The sequence below is a fragment of the Larimichthys crocea genome, unplaced genomic scaffold (genome assembly GCF_000972845.2).
Source record: "Larimichthys crocea isolate SSNF unplaced genomic scaffold, L_crocea_2.0 scaffold457, whole genome shotgun sequence".
Classification (NCBI taxonomy): Eukaryota; Metazoa; Chordata; class Actinopteri; family Sciaenidae; genus Larimichthys; species Larimichthys crocea.
In genome coordinates, this window is record NW_020855955.1 from 61,386 (window position 1) to 87,732 (window position 26,347).

A 26,347-nucleotide genomic window follows, 5' to 3' on the forward strand; every position below is an offset into this window, starting at 1 on the left:
CTTACCTCCTGTAGTTACAGAGTGACGATTCATACTAGGGTTGTCTTTTTTTTTCAAATGTAAAAAGAAAATAAAAATTCATATGCAAATCTATACAAAATATTTCTGTGTATATTTACACCGATAAACTGCTTGTTGTTGGGATAATTTACATGTAAGGTAATAAGTAGTGAATAACATAATGAATGTCTGTGAATTGCTGCTTCGCCGTGGCTAAAAGGAGCAACATAAGGAGAGACAAAAGCAGCACATAAATATACACTACCATTCAAAAGTTTGGGGTCGCTTAGAAAATTCCATGTTTTCAAAAGAAAAGTTTTTTTTTTGTCCATAAAAATAACATCAAATTGATGTAAAACACATTTTAGACGTTGCAAATGGTGTAAATGACTATTGTAGCTGCAACAGCTGATTTGTAATGGAAAATGTACATATGTGTATAGAGGCCCATTATCAACAGCCATCACTTCTGTGTTGCAATTGCATGTTGTGTTTGCAAATCCAAGTTCATCATTTTAAACAGCGAACTGGTCATTAGAAACACCTTTTGCAATCATGGTAGCATGGCTGAAAACTGTTGTGCTGATTAAAGAAGCAATAAAACTGTCCTTCTTTTGTAGAGCAATTGTAGGTTCCATCACAGGCTCAAAATGGTCAGAAACAAAGAGTTTTCTTCTGAAATGTCTACAGTCTATTCCTGTTCTGAGAAATGAAGGCTATTACATGCAAGAAAATGCTAAGAAACTGAAGATCTCGTACAATGCTGTGTAGGCCTAGTACATTAGAGTATCTAGTCTGAGAAACAGACGCCTCACAGGTCCTTAACTGGTAGCTTCATTAATAGTACCTGCAAAACACCAGTGTCAACATCAACAGTGAAGAGGTGACTCAGGGATGCTGACCTTCTAGGCAGAGTGGCAAAGAAAAATACATATTTCAGACTGGCCAATGAAAAGAAAAGATTAAAGCACAGTTTGATTTGGAGCTGTGCTTTGGGTGCAAGAACTACTTAAGGATGAAGCAGTCATCTGGTATTCTGTCATGTAATGGAGTGGTCAGCACATTTACCAGATCTCAACCCTATTGAGCCGTATGGTACATAAGAAGGGCCCTTCAAGCCAATCCAACTTGTGGTAGGTGCTTCAGGACGCATGGGAGGAAATCTCTTTAGATTACCTTCACAAACTGACAAGAAGAATGAAAATGGTCTTCAAGGCCAGGGCAAGATGCTTTTATCCAAAGCAACTTAAAGAAAAAGGGAACAATCAAGGTATAGTGCAATAAGAAGAATTAGTGCTGCAATAAGTGCTAGTGACTTCTTGTCATGTAGTGCTAGGAGAGAAGGTAATCTCTGAAGAGCTGGGTCTTCAGGAGATTTTTGAAGGTAGAGAAGGACGCCCCTGCTCTCGTAGGAACTGGTAGTGCGTTCCACCAACGGTGAACAACAAAGAGAAGAGTCATTGCATTGCCACTGCAGGAGCGCAACGGTTGTGAGGTAGCATATGCCTATGCATGTGATTAAAGCCATGTTTGAAGGAAACAATTATTATTTCAATTGAAAATCATAATTTCTAACCTCGTCAATGGCTATATTTCCTATTCATTTTGCAATGTCCTAGTTAAACTGATTTCTTGTATGTTTTCATGGAAAAAAAGGAATTTTCGAAGTGACCCCAAACTTATAAACGGTAGAAGAAAGTGACTGTAGAAATAAAAATGTTTTATATAAAACATGAGAAAGAAGTACAAATGGGGATAAAGGACTGTGTACAATTAAATGAGGTTAGGTTCTTGGTAACCCGGTGGCTCGCTTCCCTTCCAGTGTCTCAATGTGACTCTTCGCAGTAGTGATCGCAACGTTAATCCATTTGACGTCTTCGTGTAGGGACACTCCCGACCGACAGGGGGCAGACTGCGGGACAAACCACCGCTAACCTGCAGGGGGGGAGAGGCGAGCAGAAACGGAAGTAAGATTAATCAACAACCTGAGTTACGAACTCGGGCAAAACTTTACCGTCGTTGAGCTCCCGCTGCACCGTTTTAACGTCATTCTGTCGGTTACAAATGCCGCACTAATATCTGGTGTGTTATGGAGGAAGCGGCTCCCCGCGCGCCGTGGACCTGGTTCGTGTCTGAGCTCAGACTCGGTGGCTAATGTCGCTCTTTGCAGCAGCTAAGTGAGCTAAGTTTGTCAGCTGACTAGAACTCACTGTGACAGCCTCAGAACGAGCTGTGGTGTAATATGCGCAGCTGCTGCTCTGTGCTCAGCGTTCACGAGGTTGTAGGAGTAGCTGGACCGTCTGCTGGCTGCCGTTGACTCGTCCTGGTACTTTTATTTTTTCTGTGACTCTAACAGAGGCAGCTTGATTCGCAATGCTCGTGCAGCTGCTCCCACCTGTCAACTAGCCGCCTCCTCCGCTCCTCTCGTCCGATGGCTCACTGCGGCTCCTCCGAGCCGAGCGCAAAGGCACAGGCACAGCCCCAGCAGCAGCCCCAGCAGCAGCAGCAGCAGCAGGGCAGCGTAGACCAGAGCATGAAGCCGGTACTGTTCGAGATCTTCGGCGAGATATGGACCGTCCAGTCGCGGCTTGGCCAGGGAGTCTCGGCCTCTGTGTACCGGGTCAGCTCAGGCAGAGCCACCACCGCCGCTGTGAAGGAGTTTCAGGCCGACACTCAGGGAGGAGATTACGGGTATCACAAGGAGAGGTCCGTGCTGGAAGACATCCAGGGACATAAAAACATCGGTAACAACATTATTTACTCAGTATAGAAACATGCAGACCTGTAGCCTAACATGATGTCAGTGTGATGACATGGACATGACACGTCAGTACTAACTGTGAGCCTTTCTGCTGCATTCAGTCCTGTATGTATGCAGGACTTTGCTTGCCATCCGTACATGACAGAGTGCTGTTTGTACTGACGCATTTATTCTCCTCACAGTGACACTGTACGGGGTGTTCACCAACCACAGCTGCATGGGTGTCACCACCCGCTGTCTCCTTCTGGAGCTCCTGGATGTCAGTGTGTCCGAGCTGTTGGTGAGAGGAAGCAGTGGTACCCAGGGTGGAAGGTAAGTCAAATGCTGTCACTGATTCTCGTCCAGTGTACGCTCACTGACTGTGTCAGGCTGAGAGCTGTTTCTACCCTCAGTGAAAGGAGAAAATAACCGAAATAACAGAACCGTTAAGCATCCTGCACAACGTGTGTGAAACGTTTTCAACAAATTGAACATTGGTGAAGGGATCAGCAGGATACAGCACCGTTTACAGACTGCATTTGTTTTAGCTAGATGTAGTCACACTAAACATTGTGTGATACAAGGAGATTTCCAAAGGAGTGGAAAGTTAAACTGGGGAATTTTGGAAATATTCCAAATCGAATTAACTGGAATTTGGGGATAATTTAAATGAACTGTATCATATCCAAACATAAATCTAAACATTTTGTTTTGTCATAAGCAGACATGCAAAATAAAACAATTAAAAAAACATGTCAACAGATTTATTTGTAAGTAGAACTTTATCAAGTTTGAATTATTTTATTGAACAAGCTCAAATGTGTGTCTTCAATAGTCTCTGTGTGCTCTGGGCTCTAAAGTGTGGTCCACGTACAGAAATCACCTGTGCAGGTAGGGGGCGTGGCCTCATTAGCCCTGCATTAAGTAGTGTGCTATGTGCATGTGATAGCAGTGTACTTGCATGAAATCTGGTTATTTTAGTCATGCTAAAATATATTTTACCCAACTATATTTAAGTTCCCTGTTAAGGGCCAACCTTCAATTTAGTAAATTCCTATTTTTTCCCCTGTTTATTCCCATAAATTCCCATGGAAGGTTTCCAACTTTGAAAATTCCCAGAATTTCCCAACCCTAGGTACAAGTAGTTTCCTGGTAAAAATGATCTAAAACGATTAGTTGATCGTTAAAATAGGAAAAGCAGAGAGTTACTATAAGAGTTATACACACGTGACTGAGTCAGAGAATAGCGCAGAAATCTGACGTGACGACAGCACAAGCGGTTTCGAAACATTATCTTTACTAAAGTGTTGTGGCATGGAGTAATTGTGCAGGCATTATCTGAATATATTTTATTTAAATTCATTAAACAATTACAGTCCCTGACAAAAGTCTTGTCGCTTGGGTACAAGTTGACTTTAAGTGCCCCATAAATATATTTCTAATCAATTTTTTTTTACAAGAAATGGCTAATTTCAATCCCAACATCTTTTGAAATAATCTTTTGGCGCCAAACGACTGAACTGAAAAGCATTCTAACGTTCACAACTTGGTAAAGCCCACTGAGTCAGTTTTTGCAAAGACAAAAGTCTTGTCGCCTTGTCATGTGATGCACCCAATCCTAGATTACAGTATGATCAATAAGTGATCAGTCAGTTAGTGGGTGTGTATTAAAAGAACCCCAGCACACCAGACCTTCACATCAACTGCAACTTGACCTCTGACAACATGCCAAAGATTCACCCTGAGGCCAAAGCGTTGATTATCAAGAGGCTGAAGACCAGATCCACTGATGAGATGAGATGGCTGACACCTTCAATGTGTCGCAGCGTCAAGTACAAAGAATAAGAAAAAGATTTGAAGAGACTGGAGATGTTTTTGACAAGCCCAGGTCCGGCAGAGCCCGCAAGACAACTGCTCGGGAGGACCGTTTGTTGGCTGGCAGAGCTCCACCAGGCCTGGTCACCTCAAGTTCCTGTGTCAACCAGAATAGTTTGTAGAATTCTGTCTCGAAATGGCCTCCATGGTCAAATCAGTGCCCAGAAACCAGCACTAAACAAAAGGCAATTAAAAAAACGTGTGGCATTTGCCAAGGCCCACTGCCTGCTCAAAGGATGGACGCTGGAAAAGTGTCAGAAAGTGGATTTTTCAGATGAATCTTCAGTTTAATTACATCACAGCCATTGCAAATATTGCAGGAGACCTAGTAGAGCCCGCATGGACCAGAGATTCACCCAGAAAACAGTTAAGTTTGGTGGCGGAAAAATTCTGGTCTGGGGTTACATCCAGTATGGGGGTGTGCGAGAGATTTGCAGGGTGGAAGGCAATATCAATAGCCTAAAATATCAAGAAGTATTAGCTACCTCTTACATTCCCAACCATAAAAGGGGTCAAATTTTGCAGAAGGATGGTGCTCCATCGCATACTTCCATCTCTACATCAAAGTTCCTCAAGGCGACGAAGCTCAAGGTGCTTCAGGACCGGGCAGCCCAGTTACCAGACATGAACATCATTGAGCATGTCTGGGGTAGAATGAAAGAGGAAGCATGGAAGACGAAACCAAATAATCTTGATGAACTCTGGGAGGCATGTAAGACTGCTTTCTTTGCTATTCCTGATGACTTCATCAATAAATTGTATGAATCACTGCCGAACCACATGGATGCAGTCCTTCAATCTCATGGAAGTCATACAAGATATTAAATATGGATCTCACAGCACCACTACTTAATTCACTGATGTTATGCAAGTAAACTATTTGTTCAATTTTCACATTATTCTCTGTAGGCGACAAAACTTTTGTCTTGCCAAAATCTGACCTTTCTGTGTTGATTGAATAATCAATCTCTCCTCTGTGAAGCAAATTTATTTTAGTACATTAAACATAATTTGGGAGGGTTTTAGCTTTCATATGAGCCATTTCTAAAACCAGTGGATTAATTAAAAGTCACATTATAAGCTGTTGTTTCTACAAAATGGATAAGTGACTTTTGTCAGGGACTGTAGATGACAACTAATTGTTGCAGCTCTAAAAGACAGTGAGAGTATAAAGTTTATTTCTGCTGCAGTTCTGTAGCCAGCTTCAAGTAGACACTCGAGGAATTACATTTTTTGGCACTTCCACGCTGTTTTTTCTGGTGAACGGGCCCTTTTTGAAATGGTTTCCAAAATTTCCAGTATTTGCCACAGAATATTACTCTGTCAGGGAGAGCTTTTTGTTTAACTTCATAGTGTGACATTTGCTGGCAGACCCCAGCAGGGCCACTCCATGTGGCTCCTCCAGCACTGTGCCAGAGACATCCTGGAGGCTCTCGCCTTCCTTCACCGGGAAGGCTACGTCCATGCCGACCTCAAGCCACGCAACATTCTCTGGAGTGCCGACGACGAATGTTTCAAGGTCATTGACTTCGGCCTCAGCTTCAAAGAGGGAAACCAGGTGGGTTTGTGCATGGATCTGGAAGGCTGGCGTAAGAGGGGCTGGGATAATTGTGTTTCTGACTGTTCCCTTGCCTGACCTCTTCCAGGATGTCAAGTACATCCAGACAGATGGGTATCGCGCTCCAGAGGCTGAGCTTCAGAACAGTCTTGCCCAGGCCGGGGTAGAGATGGAGGGGGACTCGGGCTGCACGGCTGCGGTGGACCTGTGGAGCCTGGGCATCATCCTGCTGGAGATGTTCTCAGGAATCAAACTCAAAGACACCGTCCGTTCACAGGAGTGGAAGGTACGACAAAGCTCTACTCTGGGAAGATTGATATTGATTTCCTAATGGAACGTCTCAGTATGTGTAAATGTAAAGAAAATGTTGCATTATGGCACGGAAAGTTCACAGAGCGAGATCTAAATTCTCATTAAAGGCATAAAATAAGTTTTGAATCAGCAGCAGTATGATCAAGCAGAAGCACGTTCTGTTCTCTCCTTCAGGATAACAGTGCTGCCATTGTAGACCATATTTTTGCCAGCAACAGCCTGGTGTGCCCTGCTATCCCTGTCTATCACCTTAGAGACCTTATCAAGAGGTAAGTGGTCACACAGGTATCTCTGAATTCAGTCTGATTCAGACTGCTCAGACATGACTAAACTCTTTTGTGTGTGCAGCATGCTTCTCAACAACCCAAAGCAAAGATGCACAGCTGAAACTGCCCTGCTGAGCCCATTCTTCAGTATCCCCTTTGGTATGTGTCAATATTTGAGACGTCCACCAAGATCAACACATCTCTCATTGTATTGCACTATATTTATTTATGTGTGTGTGTGTGTGTGTGTGTGTGTGTGTGTGTGTCAGCTCCTCACATTGAGGACCTGGTTCTGCTGCCCTCTCCTGTCCTGCGTCTGCTCAACCTGATTGACGACAGCCATCTGCACAATGACGAAGAGTATGAAGGTACAGCACCACGTTTTTTCATTTTTCTCACCTTCAGATTATGAATGAATGGGCCAGCTGTTTCTTCTGAGTGTGTGGAGGTTGCAGTAACCTGTTGTTGTTGTTCCAGACATCCTGGAAGACATGAAAGAGGAGTGCCAGAAGTACGGCTCAGTGGTTTCTCTGCTCATCCCCAAGGAGAACCCTGGGAAAGGACAGGTTAGACTGTTTTGTGTAAAGCATCTGAGAAATAACACATTAATAATATATTCATATTATGATAACTCTGACACCGTAGCCTGATCACAACAACAACTGTGATTGGTCTACATCGTGTGTGTACATGGTCTGAGAATGTGAGGCGCTCATGATGTGCTAAAGCAGACATGTCAAACTCAAGGCCCACAGGCTGAATCCGTCTATTATTAATGGCTCGCTGGTAAATCGCATTCCCACCACTTGTACTACAAATCCCACAATGCACTGCAACAGCCGCCACACAGGTCAAGATACTGTCATTATTCAAGACCCCCCAAGGAAAGAACAGAGAAGAAAAGACTCGCAGTGTCATAGAAACTTCACTGCCAACTAGCATTTAATTATTTACAGGCACATAGCAGTGTAGTTACTTGCGTAGGACTAACATAGAGTGTGCAGCTATAAATCAGCCTGTCTGTGAAGGTTCTCAGTCATTCAGGTCATCTTTCTTCAAAAAGGCTCAATCTAGTGCAGTTGGATCTTTCCTTCATGAATCTTATTCAGTTCAGACTGACTGGTGGGGAGATCCAAGTATTTATTCTAGGCAGGATCATAGACCCAGCCAAAGCTTCCACCCAAGCTCAGGTGACCTGAACAACTGTCATTCACACCAGCCCTCACGTGACTTTAACAACTCTGATGGCGGTCAATGATGAGCATTATCAAACTAAGTGAAGATTTGGCTAGGTCTATGATCCTGCCTGGGATAAATCAGCCTTTATTCACCGGATGACCACAGGGTGCAGCTAAATGACACTCCAGCTGTGTTGCTGGTGCTGCTTTTACATACATAACATAACATAAATGTCTTAATTTATTGATAGTTGACTTAAAATGAATGTTTAATGACACATTTTATCTGCTAATAATGTCTCAACATATATTCAGTGTGAGAGTGACAAGGTGAAAAAACATATACATAATAAACATAAAACATATGTATTTGAAACATAAAACTTCATGTGGACTTTGATCTAAGACAGACCTACTAAATCATCCACGTGTGCTCTGTCTGTCCACCAGGTGTTTGTCGAGTACGCCAACTCCAGTGACTCCAAAGAGGCTCAGAGGCTGCTGACGGGCCGCACCTTTGACGGGAAGTTTGTTGTGGCTACCTTCTATCCCCTCAGCGCCTATAAAAGAGGGTACTTGTATCAGACTGTGCAGTGAAGTCCTAAAGCTCAATTTATACCTCTGCTTTGTTTGCATGATAAAACACACAACAGCAACCACAGGGGAGAAGTCATTTCCTCCCTATGAATATAACTACAATTAGCACACAGTCACAAGTTCAAATGATTACGTTCTAATGAGTGTAGTTAAAGTTCTGCATGTTCTCCATGTGGTAAATATCTGTGTTTATGCAGGGTGTAAATTGAACTGCCCCCGGCCTATACGCTACAGTCAGTGCACATCCACGTAGTACTTTAAAGTGACCTGGATCCATCTGGGATAAAGGTCTGTGGTCTGCATACAGCAGTCCACCTGCTCTATTTTCCATTTCACTCTCATAACAACATGTGAGAATCTGTTCTCTAAGTAGTTCTACATATCGAGCTTGTCCCATCGCTCTTGATAAACTATCAAAAACACTTAATGTCATTGGTTTAGTGAGGGATGTGATCAGAAACATGTAGCACTGAACAAGAATTTTAGGTCTCCTGAAGGCAAACAAAATCCCTCTCAACTGAATATTTCCTTCAGTAAAATCCTGTTGTTAGATGAGTGATAATAGTGATATTATTGTTGCATATTTATATTTGTTACGCTGAACAATTACTGAGAGGAACTGTGTGGTACAAGGGGAAATACAGGTATACTGTGCTTGGTTTCAGGAAGAGATGGTTTGAAGTGACCTCGCTCTCTCTCCGTTATCTGAGCAAGCCACAGGTTCCTTTAATGCCCTGTCCTGTAGCCTTATGCTTATTTTATAGCTTTTTTTTTTTTTTTGACGAAAGTCTGTGTACGTTCTTGTGTTTTGACTGCAACACTGAAAGGGCACATGAGCAAGTAAATATTTTTGAGCACATGCTGAAAAAAGGGTCAGATTTGTCTGGCTTATGCAGTTGAAACGACTGACGTGACCTTTTTCCAGTTGGAAAATGAGTCAGTGAACAAAAAATTGCTGCAGCTCCTCCGGTGGCAGACCGTCTTCTAGCAAACTAAAGCTAAGTAAGCTTTAAGTAGCTGTAATTGTTAGTTTGTTGGTTTTGGTGTGATATGGATTAGCGTATATAGCTAAAGCGTGGAGCAGTCTATCACTGTTCAGTTAAAGCCACTCTGTGGAGAACGTTTGGAATGCCGCAGGCTGTTTGTAGAGTGTGTCTCTGTGTTGCTTTCACCAGAGTTGGAAATTTTCAAATCCACATAGTAGCTTTAAAGATTGTGCTGTACTGCAATGCATGCAAGGTGAATAGACATTGAGCGGTGGCTATTACACTAACTATACAGGTACGTAAATAAGCCACAAACATCACCACGTCATGTGGTGGCTGTTTTTGGAATTCCCAAAATGTAGGATAAGGAAGTGTTTCACATTTATGGAAGTTTCAAGAAATGTTGCTAGTTGCATGAAAATATGTTGAGTTTTACGAATCACAAATGTGGCATAAAATGTGCAGTCTTGAAAGGAAGGTTTCAAATTCTATCATTTTGTTAAGTTATATGGCTTATAATACAGTTTTATTGTGTCCAGGGAGAAGCATGATAATGTTGGACAGTGGTGACAAAGAGTCAGCAAGTGTGGTATTTTGCAGTGGAATGTACATTTTGTTGTAGAACCAGAGATTCTTTTGTCCTCTGTGTTTTATCCTCTTGCTTCTACTTTATGATAACAGTGGATATTCAGTACCCGTGAAGCCCGCTCTGTCACACTGAAACATTCAATGATTTCTACACAAGTGCCCTATGACATCGAAGCTAGCTAACGTACCAAAATGCTGCTATAACAACAGGTTGTGCTACACCTGCACACGTCCATTCCTCACGTAGCCAAATCTGTTGCAGATGCCTTAGAGAATAATTCCCTTCCAGCAGATGTAGTCCTGCCCAGTAACAAAAGCAGACTGTTAGAGACAACAATATGGAGCAGTGATCTCTTTCAGTTTCTTAATAAAGGTGCTCATTTTCCATTTTTCACTGGAGCCAGACTATGTAACTTTTACCAAGTAAAAATGGTGCAGATTGTAGCTACAGTACAGGCTAAAGTAATGGTATTGGCTAAATGCTAATCTGCTAAATATTACAAATGCTAAACTTTGTATTTACCTAAACAGTCGCACAACTTCAGAAGTTATACACTCACCAAACTGACTCAGTGATTACTATGGAGCCATATTTACCTTCCATTTACTAATTAGCCATCATTCACAATATTTTCATGATGGCCTCATGTGACACTCAGCTAAAATGTTGTACTACAAGTTATATAAATGTAGGGAATCTATCAAGTCTTTAGCATTTCACCTCTCCCCAGCAACTGAAACAATGGACAATGAATAGAAAACATCTGGAGGGTAATTGGGCCATATAACCCCTTAGCTACTGTTAAACCATTAACGTTAGCATTAACCATTATTGTTAGCATTAACATTAACATTAGCATTACCATTGACATTAGCATTCAACCACTTCCTGGCTAACATTACCATTTGATAGTGTGTGGCAGCAGGAAAGACGTAAATGAATTCTAAAGCATCTTGTATGTGCATCCTGCATTTCTTTTAGATGTGAAATACACAGGATGTGACAAGCTTGCAATGTGATGTTGGTGATTATCATTATCCTTTTAACAATAGCTGAGCTAACCACCCTGAGCATGACATCAAAGGAAAACTGTAACTGCTGCGTAAATACGGTAAATACAACCAAGTCTGCCTGTAGCAGCAAACATCCAGGTGAATTTCATGTCTCATGGATTCAACTTCTTATTTGTAAGAGGAAGAATGAGTTCTGACTTCTCTAAAAGTTGCATAGTCTTGCTTTAAAGTTCTGGTGTGTGAAGAGAGGCAGGTTTACTCATGTCGTAGAGCACAAATATAGAGCACTGCTCCATCCAAATGATTTCAATGTGATTTAAATATGTAAGAGAGACTGGATATACATGCAAAATAAGAAACAGTGTTTTAAACTTATGGACATACAAGTGTTCATCTGTCTAAGACTTATTTTTATTGAATAATGTCTCGCCTCTCCCTCTATTTGAAAATATGTTTAAATTCCACAACTTAAAATATGAAAACTAGAGTCAGACAAGACGTTGCAGTTTTGTCTTATTTAAATTTTACAAAGAAAAAAACAAAACAACCTATTTTTCTACAAAATTTATTTGTATGTTTGAAATGTGAATTCCAAAGTTTCCACTTGAGAGCATCACTGGCCTCTATTCAAAACTTGAATTGGACTCCAACCAGCACTTTTGAATGAGCAGTCTGTGGTATGTAAGCATGATGGTCAGTGTTGTCAGGTACTTGTAACCAGTGATCCTCAAATAACAATACCAGGTTTAAAACTAAAGAATACATTTTCTTCCACAATTTTCCAAAAAACAAACTTCTGACAGTGTCCAGATGTTCTTATCAGGCTTTTGAAGATACATTTCAGAGTTGTTTCCTGCAGTATAATTAGGTTTTAATTAACGTCCAGTGTATAACATTTAGGAGGACCTAATGGCAAAATTGGAATGCTATAGATATAACAACAATGTTTCAATTAATATCTAATCACCTGAAAATAAGAATTGTCGTGTCTTCCTAACTTTAGAGGAGCACCATGTTGCACAGCTGTGTTCCTACAGTAGCCCCGAAATCAAACACTGCTTCTAGAGTGTGGCTTTCACTCTTTTTCAGCTTACATGACAACCTATGGTGGTAATCGAGGGATATTCAGTTGGTTGAAATCTGCAGCCTCACCACTAGATGCCACTAAATACTACTTTAAGTCCACTGCAAGAATAAATTCACCGCAGGTTTACTGCACCTGATCAGATAATGAGAATGAGCTTTACATTCTGTGGCTTCCAATGCTCTGTGAGGAGAGTCTGGACTCTCTTTGTGTTTGATGATGCATGACAAATGAGCGTGTAAGTGTAAGTTGTGCTCTGTACATGGCATTGAGCTACTGTGCGAGTGTGCGAGTTGATGAATTTGAGGGGCTGTGTTAGTAAAAAATAATGTCAAATGTCAAAATAACAAATGTTGTCCTTAGATAACAGGAGCATTTTCTGGAGATATCAAGATATCAAAAAGGTAGTCTGGTATATTAAATCATCATTTAGTGTAGCAGTGTGAGAGGAACAGGACAATGTAGCAATTGCAGTGATTTAATATACTACTCTATCCTTTTGTTTTCTCAAGATCTCAAATGAATTATGTCGTTATCTTGAGATCTCGAGAAAATGCCGTTTTCTCGGCATAACATCATTTGTTCATTTGAGATCATGACATAAATAACTCGAGATCTCGAGAAAACAAATGAAATGAACTCGTTATCAAGAGAAAAGGGAGTAAATAAATGTATGGACGCATGGATGTTTAGGGCATCCGTAACATGATGGTTAATATCGTGAAGTTTTGAGCTAGAATGAACATAGACTATGTAGACTGTTCACTGATATGACTATGCAAAGGTACTCAGAAGGCTGCTTTCTTAAACAAAAAACTTTAAGTGAAATTTACTTTAACATGTTAAATCATTTACCATACAAATTGTCTAGTTATTATTCTAGTTGTTATTCTAGTTGACATCACAGAGAGCTGTCGACTAGAATGACTAGTTGTGCCGTGCTGCTTACCACAGCATTGTAAATCACAGTCCCACTGCTGGATACACTGCGCAGTAACACCAATGTATTACCACAAGCATTTCTTGTTTCATATCGGCACTTACGGGATAACATATCTGCTGGTACCAATATGTCTGTGATTGTATGTGCAGACACTAGTGTGCGTCAGGTTAATTTTGAAGTGAGATATCTTCACGAAAGTGACATAGTTTCACAGATCATTAATATGGAGCGTTGTTATCCTCACATGTGCATTCAGTGTGTGATCTTCCACGCCTAAACTGAAGCTTCACTTCCCAAAGCTCTGTCCTGCCTCGTCTCATAAGTTCAAAAGTTGCTTGGTCTCACTACTTGTTCATAATGGCTTTGAGTCGTCTTACGGAGAAATGAACACTGAAGACAAAACAGAGAAACACAAAGGCAGAGTTAAGAGACGACATAACCTACATTCATAAATGATAAATGATTATCATTATTTACAGATTATTCTCATGACAATCCACTGAATGCTGTATTCAAAGCCACACTGCCATTGTTAAATGCACTGCAACACAGCCGGTTAATAACTGCTTTGTTCATTGGTTCGTTTGTCGTTTCATCACATACTAGAGGATGGTACTGATTCTGAATCTGTTAACAGTACTGGTTGGCTGTAGTCAAGTGTTGGCTGTGTGTTATTGTTAGCATTAGGTTGTGTGTGGAGTTCTGTCATTTTGTAGTTTCCATAGAAAAGGGCAAAGCAGGTTTCTACTGATGGCAGCACCTTAGAATTATAATGTGACCGCCCTACCTTTACGGATAAATTTGAATCTTAACCAGTGTTCTGTGAGTCTGGTGCTGGCCCTATAAGCATTAATTATCTAAGAAGTGATAACCTGCTGCCACCAAGCTGTGAGTGGAAATATTTAGCAGGCTACTGTTGATCTGAATGATATCAAGTTAGGATCAGCAAAAGCAGCTGTTTTTTGGTGTTTGTTTACACGATGATTATCACTTTTCTATTATTATTTTATGGTTATGGATTTTTTTTTATTTTTATTCAGCTTTCACATTTTTGATCCAAATGTTTTGTGCGCACTACGCAGGTGAGGAGAGACACCCGTTGCCTGTATGAAGCCGCATACACACAAACAGTCTTCATTTCTCACTGTTTATATTTAACACCCTACTAATGTGATGTGTGCACGTGGTTTAACACTCACTGCCACAGTTAATCATCAAGGGACACAATCCAGTTTGACCTGATTTAAATGTCAGGCAGCATCTCGGGACAAAAGATTCAAGTGACACATTATCTAGCAGTTTGGGACAATATGCAAATTAAAACCGCAACTAAGCATTCTTTTTATTATCCAAGAATCGGTTGATTATTGTGACGAGCACAGTGTTTGTCAGCAGGGACAGTGAGGGGACAGAGTCTGATGTTTTTTGTTGACCTGGAAGTGATTTTATTCCAGTAATTACTTAATATTGTAGAGCTGTGAGGCCGTCCAAGCTGCTACGGCTTCAAACACAGGACAGACAGAGGCCGGTGTGAAGCTTCCTGTCCTGTTTGTCTTCATGCTCGGCTCAGTTTTCGTCCAGTTCTCCATGCGACTTCAAACCCCACAGAGAGCATCTTAGAAGTGTTTCTGCCCATCGGACTTTGTTAACTTGCTCAGATTTGTTTCCCTTTGGGCTGTTTTATTTTGAAAATTGACCAGTTTTTCTATGCCGTTTCTGTGTCTGACTTCCTGCTAGCATGAGCTGATCTGTGCAGATTGGCCCTGGCTGCTTGCAGCATTTGGCAAATATAGCGGAGGGACTGGTGGGATTTGAAACACTGACTAGAAGGGCCAGCAGACACGGCGCACACAGGACACGTGTCATCCATGCCTGTGGGAATTTAGCCTTGCTTTGAACAACTACTTACTCTTAAACAAGATTCTGACCCGTCTTCCAATGTCTCCAAATTCATTTATTGTGTGTGGACACTAAAGGGACGTCACAGGAAATAACAGCAAAATCCAAACATGCAGCAAAACGTTGTTTTCCATTGACATGGCATTACGTGATTTCTGGGTGTTTTTAAAGTCTTAACATCTTAAACATTTACTTCTCACTGCCATTTAGTTTTGTCAAGTGCAGCTTTAGGTTTATTTTTCATTTTTTGTCATTAAGGACAGACAGTGATTTTTCCTTCTATTTTATGTTGTTGCTGCTCAGAGATTTCGTTTTGTGCACTGACAGAGATTTAGGGCTCTGGTTTAATCTTTCATGGCACATGACTTTGATAAGCTCCTAGCACGTTTGTGCATTTGTGTGTGTCTAGATAATTTGGAGAAAGTCTGTGCGCTAGTGTAAAGGACGGAGTAGCAGTAACAAAGTTATCATTTTTGGAGGCAGTGCTTGTAAGTTGCTGGAGCTGTCTACCTGTGTGCATGGCATGTCTGTATGAGACAGATATGTAACTTTGTGTGTGTGTGTGTGTGTGTGTGTGTGTGTGTGTGTGTGTGTGTGTGTGTGTGTGTGTGTGTGTGTGTGTGTGTTTGTGTGTGTGTGTGTGTGTGTGTGTTTGTGTGTTATACTGAAGGGCTGTAGGCCTGTTTGCTTGCAAAAGGCAATCTCAAATCATCCGAAATCATTTTAAAGGCCGGTGTGATTAAAGGTCACTTTGGAACTGAATATGCAAAAGTGCAGCCAGACACTTATACTGTGATATTTATAGTATCCATTCCTAACAACAAAGCACACATTATTTAAAGGTTGATCTTCAAATTATTTACAGCACAGAACCTTCAAATATACATCTGTTGGTTCATTTTACATTTGATGTCATACGTGAAGTGTTTACAGGTGGTGCAAAAGAACTGTGTGAATGATCTCAGCTGCAATAACTGATTGATTTTGGTGGATCAGAAAACCAAAAGAAAAACGTTCCGAAATACACTAAAATGCTCAAGTAAGCTGCAGAGTCGGGTGATAATTTTCGCTCTGTGCGTTTCGCAACACGAAAGGAAAAGAGAGACTCACTTCTACATTGAACAAAGTTCTTTGATCCACGTGGCTTTAAAAATATTGATAAGTGCAGCTTGAAATGCACATGTCACTTTTGAATATTTTGGCATTTTGATACAAAATGGTCCCAAACCTAAAAAGCTTTAAAACTTAAAAAAAGCTTGAACTTAATGCTATCATCCAATCAGGTTTTGTTGAAGGCATAGAAACACCACATTTTTTTTGATCAGGAGGGAGCGGTATTATGCATTATCATTTTGAGTCTGAACAGCTCAAAAAATTCATGGCACCATCGTGTCATTTTTTAAAAATATCAAAAGACAATCCTTACGACAATTGTTGCCTTTTTTTGGTCGAGATTTTCCTTTAAGTTTGAGGAGTACAGCACTTGTGTTAGGTAGGTGTTAGGTAACACTGGATGATATGTCGAAGAAGTGGGTTGGTTGATTTGGCCAGATAAATTCTACTGATTTGTCTCAAAGAAAAAAATTAATAAATAAAGAGTTTGTGTTCATTTCTCAGATAATCCATCCTCAGTGAGTGAGCAGTTCTGCTTCAGGAAATGTCTCACAGGTCAAACTGGACGGAAAGCTGAAATGATTGTTATTTTTGTTTCAAAAACTTCTGATTGAAGGGAAGCACAATGTGAGGAGGTCACTATGCAAAGACACACAACATGTATGAAAGTGAGTGCATCCATGCTTTACAGCCTTTCAGTTGACGGTAAATGATGGCACTCATGCTGTTGTGTTTGAGTATCTCAAAATAAAAATAATGCTTGACTTAAACTGATTGTTGTCTGTCTGCTGTTTTGGGGGGCTGAGGAAGACTGGATGTAATGATGGACAGGACCAAACATATCTTTGTTTTTATTATTATTATTACCAGCAGTTTGCTATTTATTTTAAATCATTTTATTGTATAGAATTGTTGAGTTGCACCTTTTTTAACAAATTGTTAAAGTTCAAACTGTACATGTCTTTCCACTTTGAATTCACAAGTGGCTCCTCTCTGTGGCTGCTGTAGGAACTACACTCAGCAGATCTCTGATGAATGACAAACCCTCACAGCAGCTTCAGTGTCGGTTTACATTGGACCTTTAATCGTAACCACCATATTTGTTCAGAGATGCTCTTTGGTATCAGATGTGAAAAGATCTTTCCACTTGTGAAACTGAATCTGCACTCCAAGACAGGGCCAACTGAATGTAGAGCTGTAGCAAGGAATGATTTCAGAAAGGAAAAAACTCACAGGTCCCCAAAAGAAGTCTGAAAAGTGTTTTTAGTTTTCACATTTACTTATTCAACTGATTATGTGTTCCAATATTTCAAATCCCCTAACACAACCCACGAACCCAAGTTTTGAAAACAGTCAAAGATGAATGTAAATCAGCCATAACAGTCGGCCATGTAACTTTTGTAACATTTCAGAATGTTAATTCCTCCTAAGGTTGAGATTGGTTGTGATTTAAACACCTGAATCTCTCCTAAATATGTACTGTGAACGTTTTTGGCTTAAGCAGTCCAGATTAGTGATGTGTCAGTCGCAAACAAGCCGGTTCAAAGAGCCGGCTCTTTTAAGTGCCTATCATGTGTGCTGTCCTTTTTTTCTTTCTTTTTCTTTTTTTTTACTATTCTGTTTAGGAAAAGTGACAGGAGACAAGAGGAGGGAGACCAGTCAGGAGTGTGGTGCAAAGATGAGTGACAACAGAAGAAGACATGGTATTTGGATGCATTTTAACAGTTGTGAAAACATGAAGGCACAATGCAGAATTTGCAAAGTCAAGCTCTCATGTGGAGCAGGGTCCACAAACAACCTACACAGACACATGAGAACTGTGCTTCCAGCAGTTCAGTTGGAAGAAAACAGGCAGGCTAGCATGCCTGCTTCTGCCAGTGCCACTACTCCACCTGTTGCTGCTGCTGTTGCTGCTGCTGCTACCCCTCGTGCATCAGGTACACGACAACCAACAACACAGAGCTCTATAAGCCAATTTACGTCAAAGGCAATAACCCCAGCAAGAGAGAACAGAATGGATTTGGATTTGGAATTGATAAAATGATAGTAAGTGATTTCCAACCCTTCTTGTTTCTATCACTTTGTGTAGCAGAGGGTTCTTCAAGCAAGTTAGTGCAGTCAGTGGGTGGTTTCAGAGAGTTACAAGGGATTTTACATTGTAAATGCAATTGGCTACAACAATTTATTGACATTGAAGTGATATATGTGTTCAATTAAACTAATTTGTCTTTAATCCTGCAAAGTCAAACAATGTACAAACAACCATAATAAAGCTAATAAATAATAAATGACATAAGATGTATATGGTATTGTATTTAAATGACCATCAAATAAATCAAATACTGAAAATAATGTATATTCCAAAAATGAAAAAAAAAAGTATACCTATTTTGTTTCTTTTTTGTTGTCTTACAGATTAGTAAATTAGTAAATCAGCCTCTGTTGGCATTGTTGCACAATTCATACAAATCTACCTGCACCAGGACAGAAATTCAATAGGTCACAACATTGCAGATGTAGTTTATTTGAATGTTTTGTAACTACCAGCCTGCCTGCTCCATTACAAGCTGGCACGACATTGGCCAATGTTCAAACTTTAACAAAAAAATAAAAAAATAAATAAATATATATTACATTCCAGAAATGGAAGGAGAGTGAGGTGCTTGATCCTTGGGGACATTTCATTAAGATACCAAGGATGTGTGCGAACTTGATGTAGACAGGAGCCAGACAATTCAAGGCTTGAAAAACTCTGCAGAGGAAAGGAAAGATCTTGGCTAGCTGTAATTTAGAAAAGCAGTTCTGCACCTTTCTAGTCACCTGAGGATAAGTTTTTTACCACTAAAATTATAAATCTATACTGTAGGAAGCCTAAATGCCCTCAGTGTTTACAATTGTATAGTTCAGGAACTTTGAAAGTAACCACATTACTGTAAACTCTACTCTACTCTCTACTCTACTCTAAATTTACTCTATTACTCTGTACTATTACTCTAAAAACTGATATAGAAGTTGTGATCAGTAAAAAAGGAGATTTGAACATGCATGGTGTTAAGAATTTTTATTTAAAATCAGATAATACATTAAATGGAGTCAGATGGCAATCTGATTGAATTGTTGTTGAAATCATTCAATGATGTGCTTTCTCTTTTGTTAAGTACTGACTGATTCAGGACATCATCATGGAGTGGTTGAAGTAGAAGGTAACCCTTTGGTTGGGTGCTCCTGTAATGAAAGAGACATATTTAGAATAGATTTTCAAACAAAAACTAAGAACTTAGTGTTTGCAGATAATACATTTTCGCTTATCAGTTATGACTCTAACGTTTGACTCACACACACTTCCATGAATCCAGACAAGTGCTGTATGATCCGCACCTCATCACTCTCCACTTGCCGTCTCCTCCTCATCCTCCAGGCGATCAGCATAGAAACCACCAACATGGCTGCTGCCACTGAACCTACCACAGCTGTGACCACGGTGGGATTATTAGCAGCATGTGGAGCACCTTCATCAGTGGCCTTCATCAGATCAGCATCAGCGTGGACGACAGAGCGGGGAAGAGGCTGAGATACCAGCAGATGAGATATATCTGAGGACAAGTAGACAACAGTCATGACGCTTCAGAAACAGAATGATCTTCAAGGATAGTTGTGTGTGATCTCCTGGTCTTGTTAAGTGTCTGAAGTCCACACCTTCCAGACTGAAGAGGAAGAAGGCATCATCTCCTTTGATGAACTTTCGGCTCTTCAGCCTACTATGGGTGATGAAGACACTTGTTCCGGTACCTGGGCCTCGATAGTAATAGCTACCATCAGATGCAGTCACTTTAGAGCCCACCTTCCTGGGATTGTCCCAGTAGTACTGAGTGCCTGGAAGAAACAGAACTGTCATTCTCTGTTGGGTGGAATGACAACTCACTGGAATCCATTCACTGTATAAAAAACAGAAGGAGTGGATAATCAAGCTAAATTATCCACCTATCTCTTACCGTCAGAGGACTTCTTGCCAGGGTCAGTGGTGACCATTCGGTGCATGTTCATTTGCTGTCTGATGTCAGATTGTTGATCCATCAGAGCCATAGTTGCCTGCTGCCATGGACACGGCCACTTGAGATTGTGGTCATTGGGGCCTGAGGTCAGGTGGAAGTAAGTGGCCATGTACCCTGGACGGTCACTTCTACCATTTAGGTATACTCCTACCTACAATCACAGAGTGGTATGAAGTAACCATTATGTATTCGCTACTTTTTTAAAAACATGAACTAACTTTAGATAACTCAGGAAATTGTTGCAGCAGAAACCTGTGCATACATTGTGGGATAATTAAGTTAACTGATGACTCACTAAGTCCTCTCTTATCAATCCAAATTTGTGAATCCTAGTATCCTAGTATCATAAACCTACTCTGCCTCAGCTCTGCCCTTGTTTCTTACCCCAACTCTAACAATTTTCACTCCTTATGACAGAACGTAACCAACTAAACCAAAAAAGACAATGAGTATTGTCCAACCAGAGGCAGAGTATGGTGGGTTACGGCATTGCCATAGTAGAGCATGCAAAATTGCCCCCAGGACTAAACAACCATAATTAAACTTTTAGATGTGGACTTTAAGATGTTTTAATATAAGCTGCTAACATACTGTATCAATTAAAAGCAACAGTAATTGTGTTACTCCCGAGACCAAGGAGGCACAGTATGTCTAATCTAAATCTTATTCATGTGTAGTGCATGTTTAAAAGCTATTTTAGAATACTCAGCTTAAAAAGTCAGATGCATATGGGGATTTCCACAAACTCAAGGAGGCGATATTAGCTCAATTCACTAGCTACCTCTGATAAAATACAGCAATAATTATTCCAGCTATTAAAATTAACAGTTGTCCACTAGAAATTTTGTCTATTGAGAGAATAAAATATTCAAAAGGCCTTTACCTGGAAGGAGTAACCTGCTGGTGACAGAAAGCGAGGGCTATACAGTTTATTTCCTGGTGGTGTGGTGGCCATCAGGCGGGTAATGTTGCGGATGTGCCAGATGTGTTGTGGGCACTTTGTGGATGATAGGTTAATGTCATCGAGAGAGAAACCTCCCTTTGATGGACTCTTTCCCCTCACACCTTCAAACACCACACGGACCTTCTGTGCCTCACTGACCAGATTGATGTTATGCAGTTCCCAGTTCCAGTCCATGACACCTCCTGTAAAGAGAACAGATAAGTATACATATTAATCACTTTTCTGCAGACAACCATGGCCTCAGACTTGGAGGTGCTGACTGTCATCTCAGCTTTTCACACAAAGCTGCAAATCGCCCCAGTGCATGTTGAAAGTCACAGCCGATGAGGTCCACAGAACCACATCATCTGCAAAAAGCAGAGATGCAGTCCTGAGGTTCCCAAACCAGACAGCCTCCTCACGCAACCAAATAAAACTCATGAATTTGTTTAACCTTGTGCCGAGAATGCAGACACAACTCTCACTTTGGTTGTACACGGATCGGATGCCTTTTCCAATCAGTTTTTGGGGTCTGCCAGAGATATGGAAGAGGCTTCCCCCAAGTTTTCAGGTTCTACCTCCTTCATAGAGGACATCTTGGTTGGGTTCAAGAGCCTCTCAGAGTGTTCTTTCCACTGCCCAACAATATCCCCAGTCCGGGTCAGCAGTTCTTCACTGCTCTCTGAGTCTAAAAATGGCAAAGGCAAAATGGTTTGCTGCTACCAAGTACCTGTCTGCTGCCAGACCCCTGGGCCAACCAAGCCCGAAAGGCCTCCTTCTTCAGCTTGATGGCCTCCTTCACCACTGGTGTTCGCCAGCAGGTGCTTAGACTGCCAGAAGGTTGACCTTCTGACCACAACCCCTGAGCAATCTGGACAAAGTCCTGTTGCTCTTTGGGTTCTGTTTCAAATCAAATCAAATCAAATCAAATCAATTTTACTTATATAGCCCAAAGTCACAAAGTACTTTTGCCTCGGAGGGCTTTACAATCTGTACAGGGAGTGACACCCTCTGTCCTTAGACCCTCGGTTCAAGTGACACAAAAAACCTTTAACAGGGAAAAAATTTGGAAGAAACCTCAGGAAGAGCCACAGAGGAGGGATTCCTCTCCCAGGACGGACTGACGTGCAATGGATGTCACGTGTACAGGACAAATCAACACAAACATATTGTACAATTCATGGGGGTCTTAGTGAATCGCATTTCATCTGATCCCTCCACTGGGACCAATTTGGCTTGGGAGACCCTACCAGGGGCTAATGCTCCGGACAACACAGCTCCCAGAATCAGAGAGATATGCACCCCACACCACCATATTAAGGTAGTGATTCTTTTGGAGAGATTTGTTAAAAAAAGGAAAACCTTGTGAAAACATGTGCAGTCTAGGTGTTCACATAGGGACTAATTATAAAATATAATATTTCATTTATTACCTGAAATACTCTTGATGAGTTTCAACACACCACCAGGGCTGTGTTTGTTATACTCTCGCACCCAGATATTGAGAACATCGTCAGCTGCCCCGGTGTTATAGAGGAAGAACTGCAGACACTGGGCTCCAGGTTTGGGGTAAAGCCAGCGACTCTCCAGGAATGCACGGTCACCAGGTTCAGCAGAAGCTGTGCTGAAGTGCATGAAGTAACCTTTTCCTGAGGTCACAAGGAGATAACAATGGGTAATATCAGCCCTCAGAAGTTTGTTATATTACATAGTAATACTAAACAAATGAAATGTTGTTCTACATGATAATCTGTTGGCAAAACACACAATCACTGCCATTTTTAAGGCAACATGTCAATCTCCAAGATCTTCCTCAGACAAATGTCAAGAGACAACATGCATGGTGTTTCTATCTGCTGTAGCTTCTGTGATTGCCATCTTGTGGGCCTTATTTTTTTCCTGCTGCTTCCTGACCATCAGGTGTTAGTGATCTGAGTTGATTGCTGCCTCTGCACGTAATGCCTGTTTTCTCTTGACATTGGCCCCAGGAAGATCTTGTAGATCGAAACTTAAAAAAGAAATTAAAACTATTTATTTGGAGTCCATTAGTGTGCAGACCTTTATTCTTTGTGCCCTGCAGCTTTTTTTACAACCAATGAAAGACATTGTATCTTTTAAATTGTATCTAATAAGTCACTAATAAATTGATATTTATCTTGGAACCTCAAACTATTTATATGGGCACCACTGGGAGAGTGCAGACCTCTGCCAAGGAAGGCCAAAAATCCAATCTTCTATGGTATGCAAATCTGCAACCACAGTTGTATTATGATTGACCTTGAAACATAGAGTGAAATATAATTTGATTTGAATTATGATTTTTTTTTTCTTGGCCCATGCTGCATCTTTCCAACAAGTTTCATGAAAATCCGGCCAGTAGTTTTTCCTTCATCCTGCTGACAGATAGACAAACAAACAGCACTGAAAACTGCCAGCCTGTACTTTGTACAGATTATGTTATAAATCAGTTGTGTGTTTAAACAGACACTGAAAGCAGAGGCCAAGTATCTACTGTATGAGGCCTGATAAGGGAGAATGATGATGTGACTAGCTTTTCTTTGTCACTGCTGACTGAAACAAACACACAGAGATGTGTTCATTCATTTCTTTTGTCTAAGTCTGCACTGTTAACACTATTTAGAAATGACTCAAAGTTTAGCACCATAACATGCATTTGTAATGACTGACATTCACCTTTGCATTGTCCCATGTTGGAGAAGTCAGTGTGAGGCCCTCCTCCCACAGAACTACGCTGATCCCACTTTCTGTTTCCACCAGGACCCTGAATCATCCCACAAATGTTCTCCTGCTCAAAGTTACAGCTATCCACAAAGGTAGAAGACTTGGCTGTGGAGAGAAAAAAAGAGTTTCATCAAGAGCACAGCAGACTTGAATGACCAAGACTTTTATCTTATTGGAAGGCTACTAACATGTATTTTGTTATATGTAGAAAGATTCAATATAAAATATATAATTAATATTCTGTTTTGTGAGAAATTGGCAAGAGGGAGGTTGGGATGGTTGTTCTTACAAGGCATCACAAATAATAGAAGCCAGACTATTAGAGTTGTCTGAATTAAAGTCTCAGTAATAAAAGTATATACAGCTTTTATTTCACTGCATAGAGCACATTAAATGGAAGATGTTGATATGATTCAGCACCCTTGGTATGCAGGTAGAAAGAAAAAAGTGCCACCTGGCTGAAGACTGGCAGCCTAACAAGTTATCCAGGCTGGATAAATAAATGACTCAAGCATGTGTGGCATGTGTGGTATCTGGGGATGACAGCCTGAGGTTTATTACTGTTGATTATTACTTAAAGTTTATTGCCCAAGAGATTACAAAAAAAGCTCTGCACTTAGTCAGTTGGTGGTCTTGTGAATTGTATGAGGTTCCAAGGATGAATATGAAATTATATTATTTATTAGATACATTTAAAGAGGATTTGTGTCATTGGTTGTTGTAAAATTCTGCACAAGGGAGAATGGTCTACACATGTTGTCTCTTGACATTTGATTGAAATGTTTGCCTTTAAAAAGATAAAAAACTATTTATTTTGGAGTCAGTAAATGTATCTAACCTTATCCTTACTCCATGAGCTAAAGGTCTATCCACAGCTGTGTTGGCTAATAACATTTGACCCAATAGCAGCACTAAAACCTTGTGTGTGATTTATTCCTGTCCAGTAATCATGCAGAACTAATTTAACTTTCACTTGTTTAGTATTACTATGTAATATAACAAACTTCTGAGGGCTGATATTACCCATTTGTTATCTCCTTGTGACCTCAGGAAAAGGTTACTTCATGCACTTCAGCACAGCTTCTGTGAACCTGGTGACCGTGCATTCCTGGAGAGTCGCTGGCTTTTACCCCAAACCTGGAGCCCAGTGTCTGCGTTCTTCCTCTTATAACAGGGGCAGCTGACGATGTTCTCAATATCTGGGTGCGAGAGTATAACAAGCACAGCCCAGGTGGTGTTCGAAACTCATCAAGAGTATTTCAGGTAATAAATGAAAATAATATTTTATCATTAAACCTAACGTATACAACTGGGAAATGTCTGACTTTGGTGAAGATTTAGAATGTGCAAGTGTGAAATCAAATCAGAAACCAGTGATTTACCCAGACAATCTAAAAACTGGTTACATTTATAAATAATAATACAATAAAATATAATAATGATATATATATATATATATATATACTTATATATATATTATTTATATTATTTATTTTTTTTTCTTTATGAAGGAGGTGTCATGGACTCCTGGGAACGCATACACATCATCTGGTCAGTGGTGCATGGAAGGTCCGTGTGGTGTTTGAGGGTGTGGAGGGAAAGAGTCCATCAAAGGGAGGTTTCTCTCTCGAGGACATTAACCTATCATCCACAAAGTGCCCACGACACATCTGGCACATCCGCAACATTACCCCCCTGCTGGCACCACACCACCAGGAAATAAACTGTATAGCCTCGCTTCTGTCACCAGCAGGTTACTCCTTCCAGGTAAAGAAGAATAAGTAGAATATATATAGTCCTATGTGTATGACGTTGATGATGATGTTATGAAGCGTAACTGTGAAATATTCCATTAAGCTTTTTACGCCAGACATGGTTAGTTGATATCCAGAGCTATCACAAATTGGTTCGTATAGTTACTTACCATGTGATTATTTGACAAGGTTGGTTGTTTTGGTATATAAGGAGGAGTAGTATTCATGAGGATTTGGACTAACACAGGTCTGCATAGCTTCTCCACTGTACATTTTTTGGTAAATATCTATATTTGGCTTCTTTTTTTGCTAATAAAGTCGCAAGTACGGTGAATGTTACTTCATACCACTGTGATTGGTAGTAGGAGGATAACCTAAAGGGTAGAATGACCGACAGGGTAACATGGCCCCTTGACTTTCCCACCTGACCTGCAGGCCCCAGATGACCCAATCTCAAGTGGCCGTGGTCCATAGCAGCAGGCAACTATGGCTCTGATGGATCAACATCTGACATCATGACAGCAAATGAACATGCACCAATGGTCACCACTGACCTTGCATGAAGTCCGCTGACGGTAAGAATGGGGATAATGTTACTTGATTATCCAATCCGTCATGTTTTTTATACATGAATGGATTCCAGTGAGTTGTCCAATTCCTCACCCAACAGAGATTACAGTTCTGTGTTCTTCCAGGCACTCAG

General features: G+C 40.7%; 2 protein-coding genes across 5 annotated transcripts in view; one reads left to right on the top strand and one right to left on the bottom strand.

The window, feature by feature from the left end:
• Positions 1–1,943: 1,943 nt before the first annotated feature.
• uhmk1 (U2AF homology motif (UHM) kinase 1) lies at positions 1,944–16,923 on the top strand. The gene is made up of 9 exons (XM_027276592.1): positions 1,944–2,744; positions 2,944–3,073; positions 5,987–6,173; positions 6,262–6,459; positions 6,660–6,754; positions 6,834–6,910; positions 7,021–7,119; positions 7,229–7,317; positions 8,380–16,923. The coding sequence occupies exons 1-9, from the start codon at positions 2,432–2,434 to the stop codon at positions 8,524–8,526; spliced, it is 1,335 nt and encodes a 444-aa protein (XP_027132393.1). The 5' UTR covers positions 1,944–2,431; the 3' UTR covers positions 8,527–16,923.
• A 2,247-nt stretch (positions 16,924–19,170) lies between these two features.
• The window catches only part of mep1ba (meprin A subunit beta a), a 26,457-nt gene continuing 19,280 nt past the window's right edge, over positions 19,171–26,347 (bottom strand). Inside the window, exons 5-10 of one of the 4 annotated variants that reach the window (XM_027276590.1) lie at positions 22,582–22,797; positions 21,089–21,351; positions 20,146–20,356; positions 19,850–20,026; positions 19,619–19,746; positions 19,171–19,378 (exon numbers count right to left, since the gene is read on the bottom strand). In XM_027276590.1, the coding sequence (XP_027132391.1) occupies positions 19,334–19,378; positions 19,619–19,746; positions 19,850–20,026; positions 20,146–20,356; positions 21,089–21,351; positions 22,582–22,797 (1,040 nt within the window). In that variant the 3' untranslated portion in view covers positions 19,171–19,333. Of the gene's footprint in view, positions 19,379–19,489; positions 19,747–19,849; positions 20,027–20,145; positions 20,357–21,088; positions 21,352–22,581; positions 22,798–26,347 lie in introns of all 4 variants that reach the window. The other 3 variants (XM_027276589.1, XM_027276588.1, XM_027276591.1) reach the window with 3 other exon arrangements.

Excerpts from the sequence above, each read along its gene's own strand:
- uhmk1 (XM_027276592.1), top strand. The coding sequence starts at position 2,432 with ATGGCTCACTGCGGCTCCTCCGAGCCGAGCGCAAAGGCACAGGCACAG. Across the intron at positions 6,174-6,261 it reads GCTTCAAAGAGGGAAACCAG|GATGTCAAGTACATCCAGAC; the intron begins GTGGGTTTGTGC and ends GACCTCTTCCAG. Across the intron at positions 7,318-8,379 it reads AGAACCCTGGGAAAGGACAG|GTGTTTGTCGAGTACGCCAA; the intron begins GTTAGACTGTTT and ends TCTGTCCACCAG.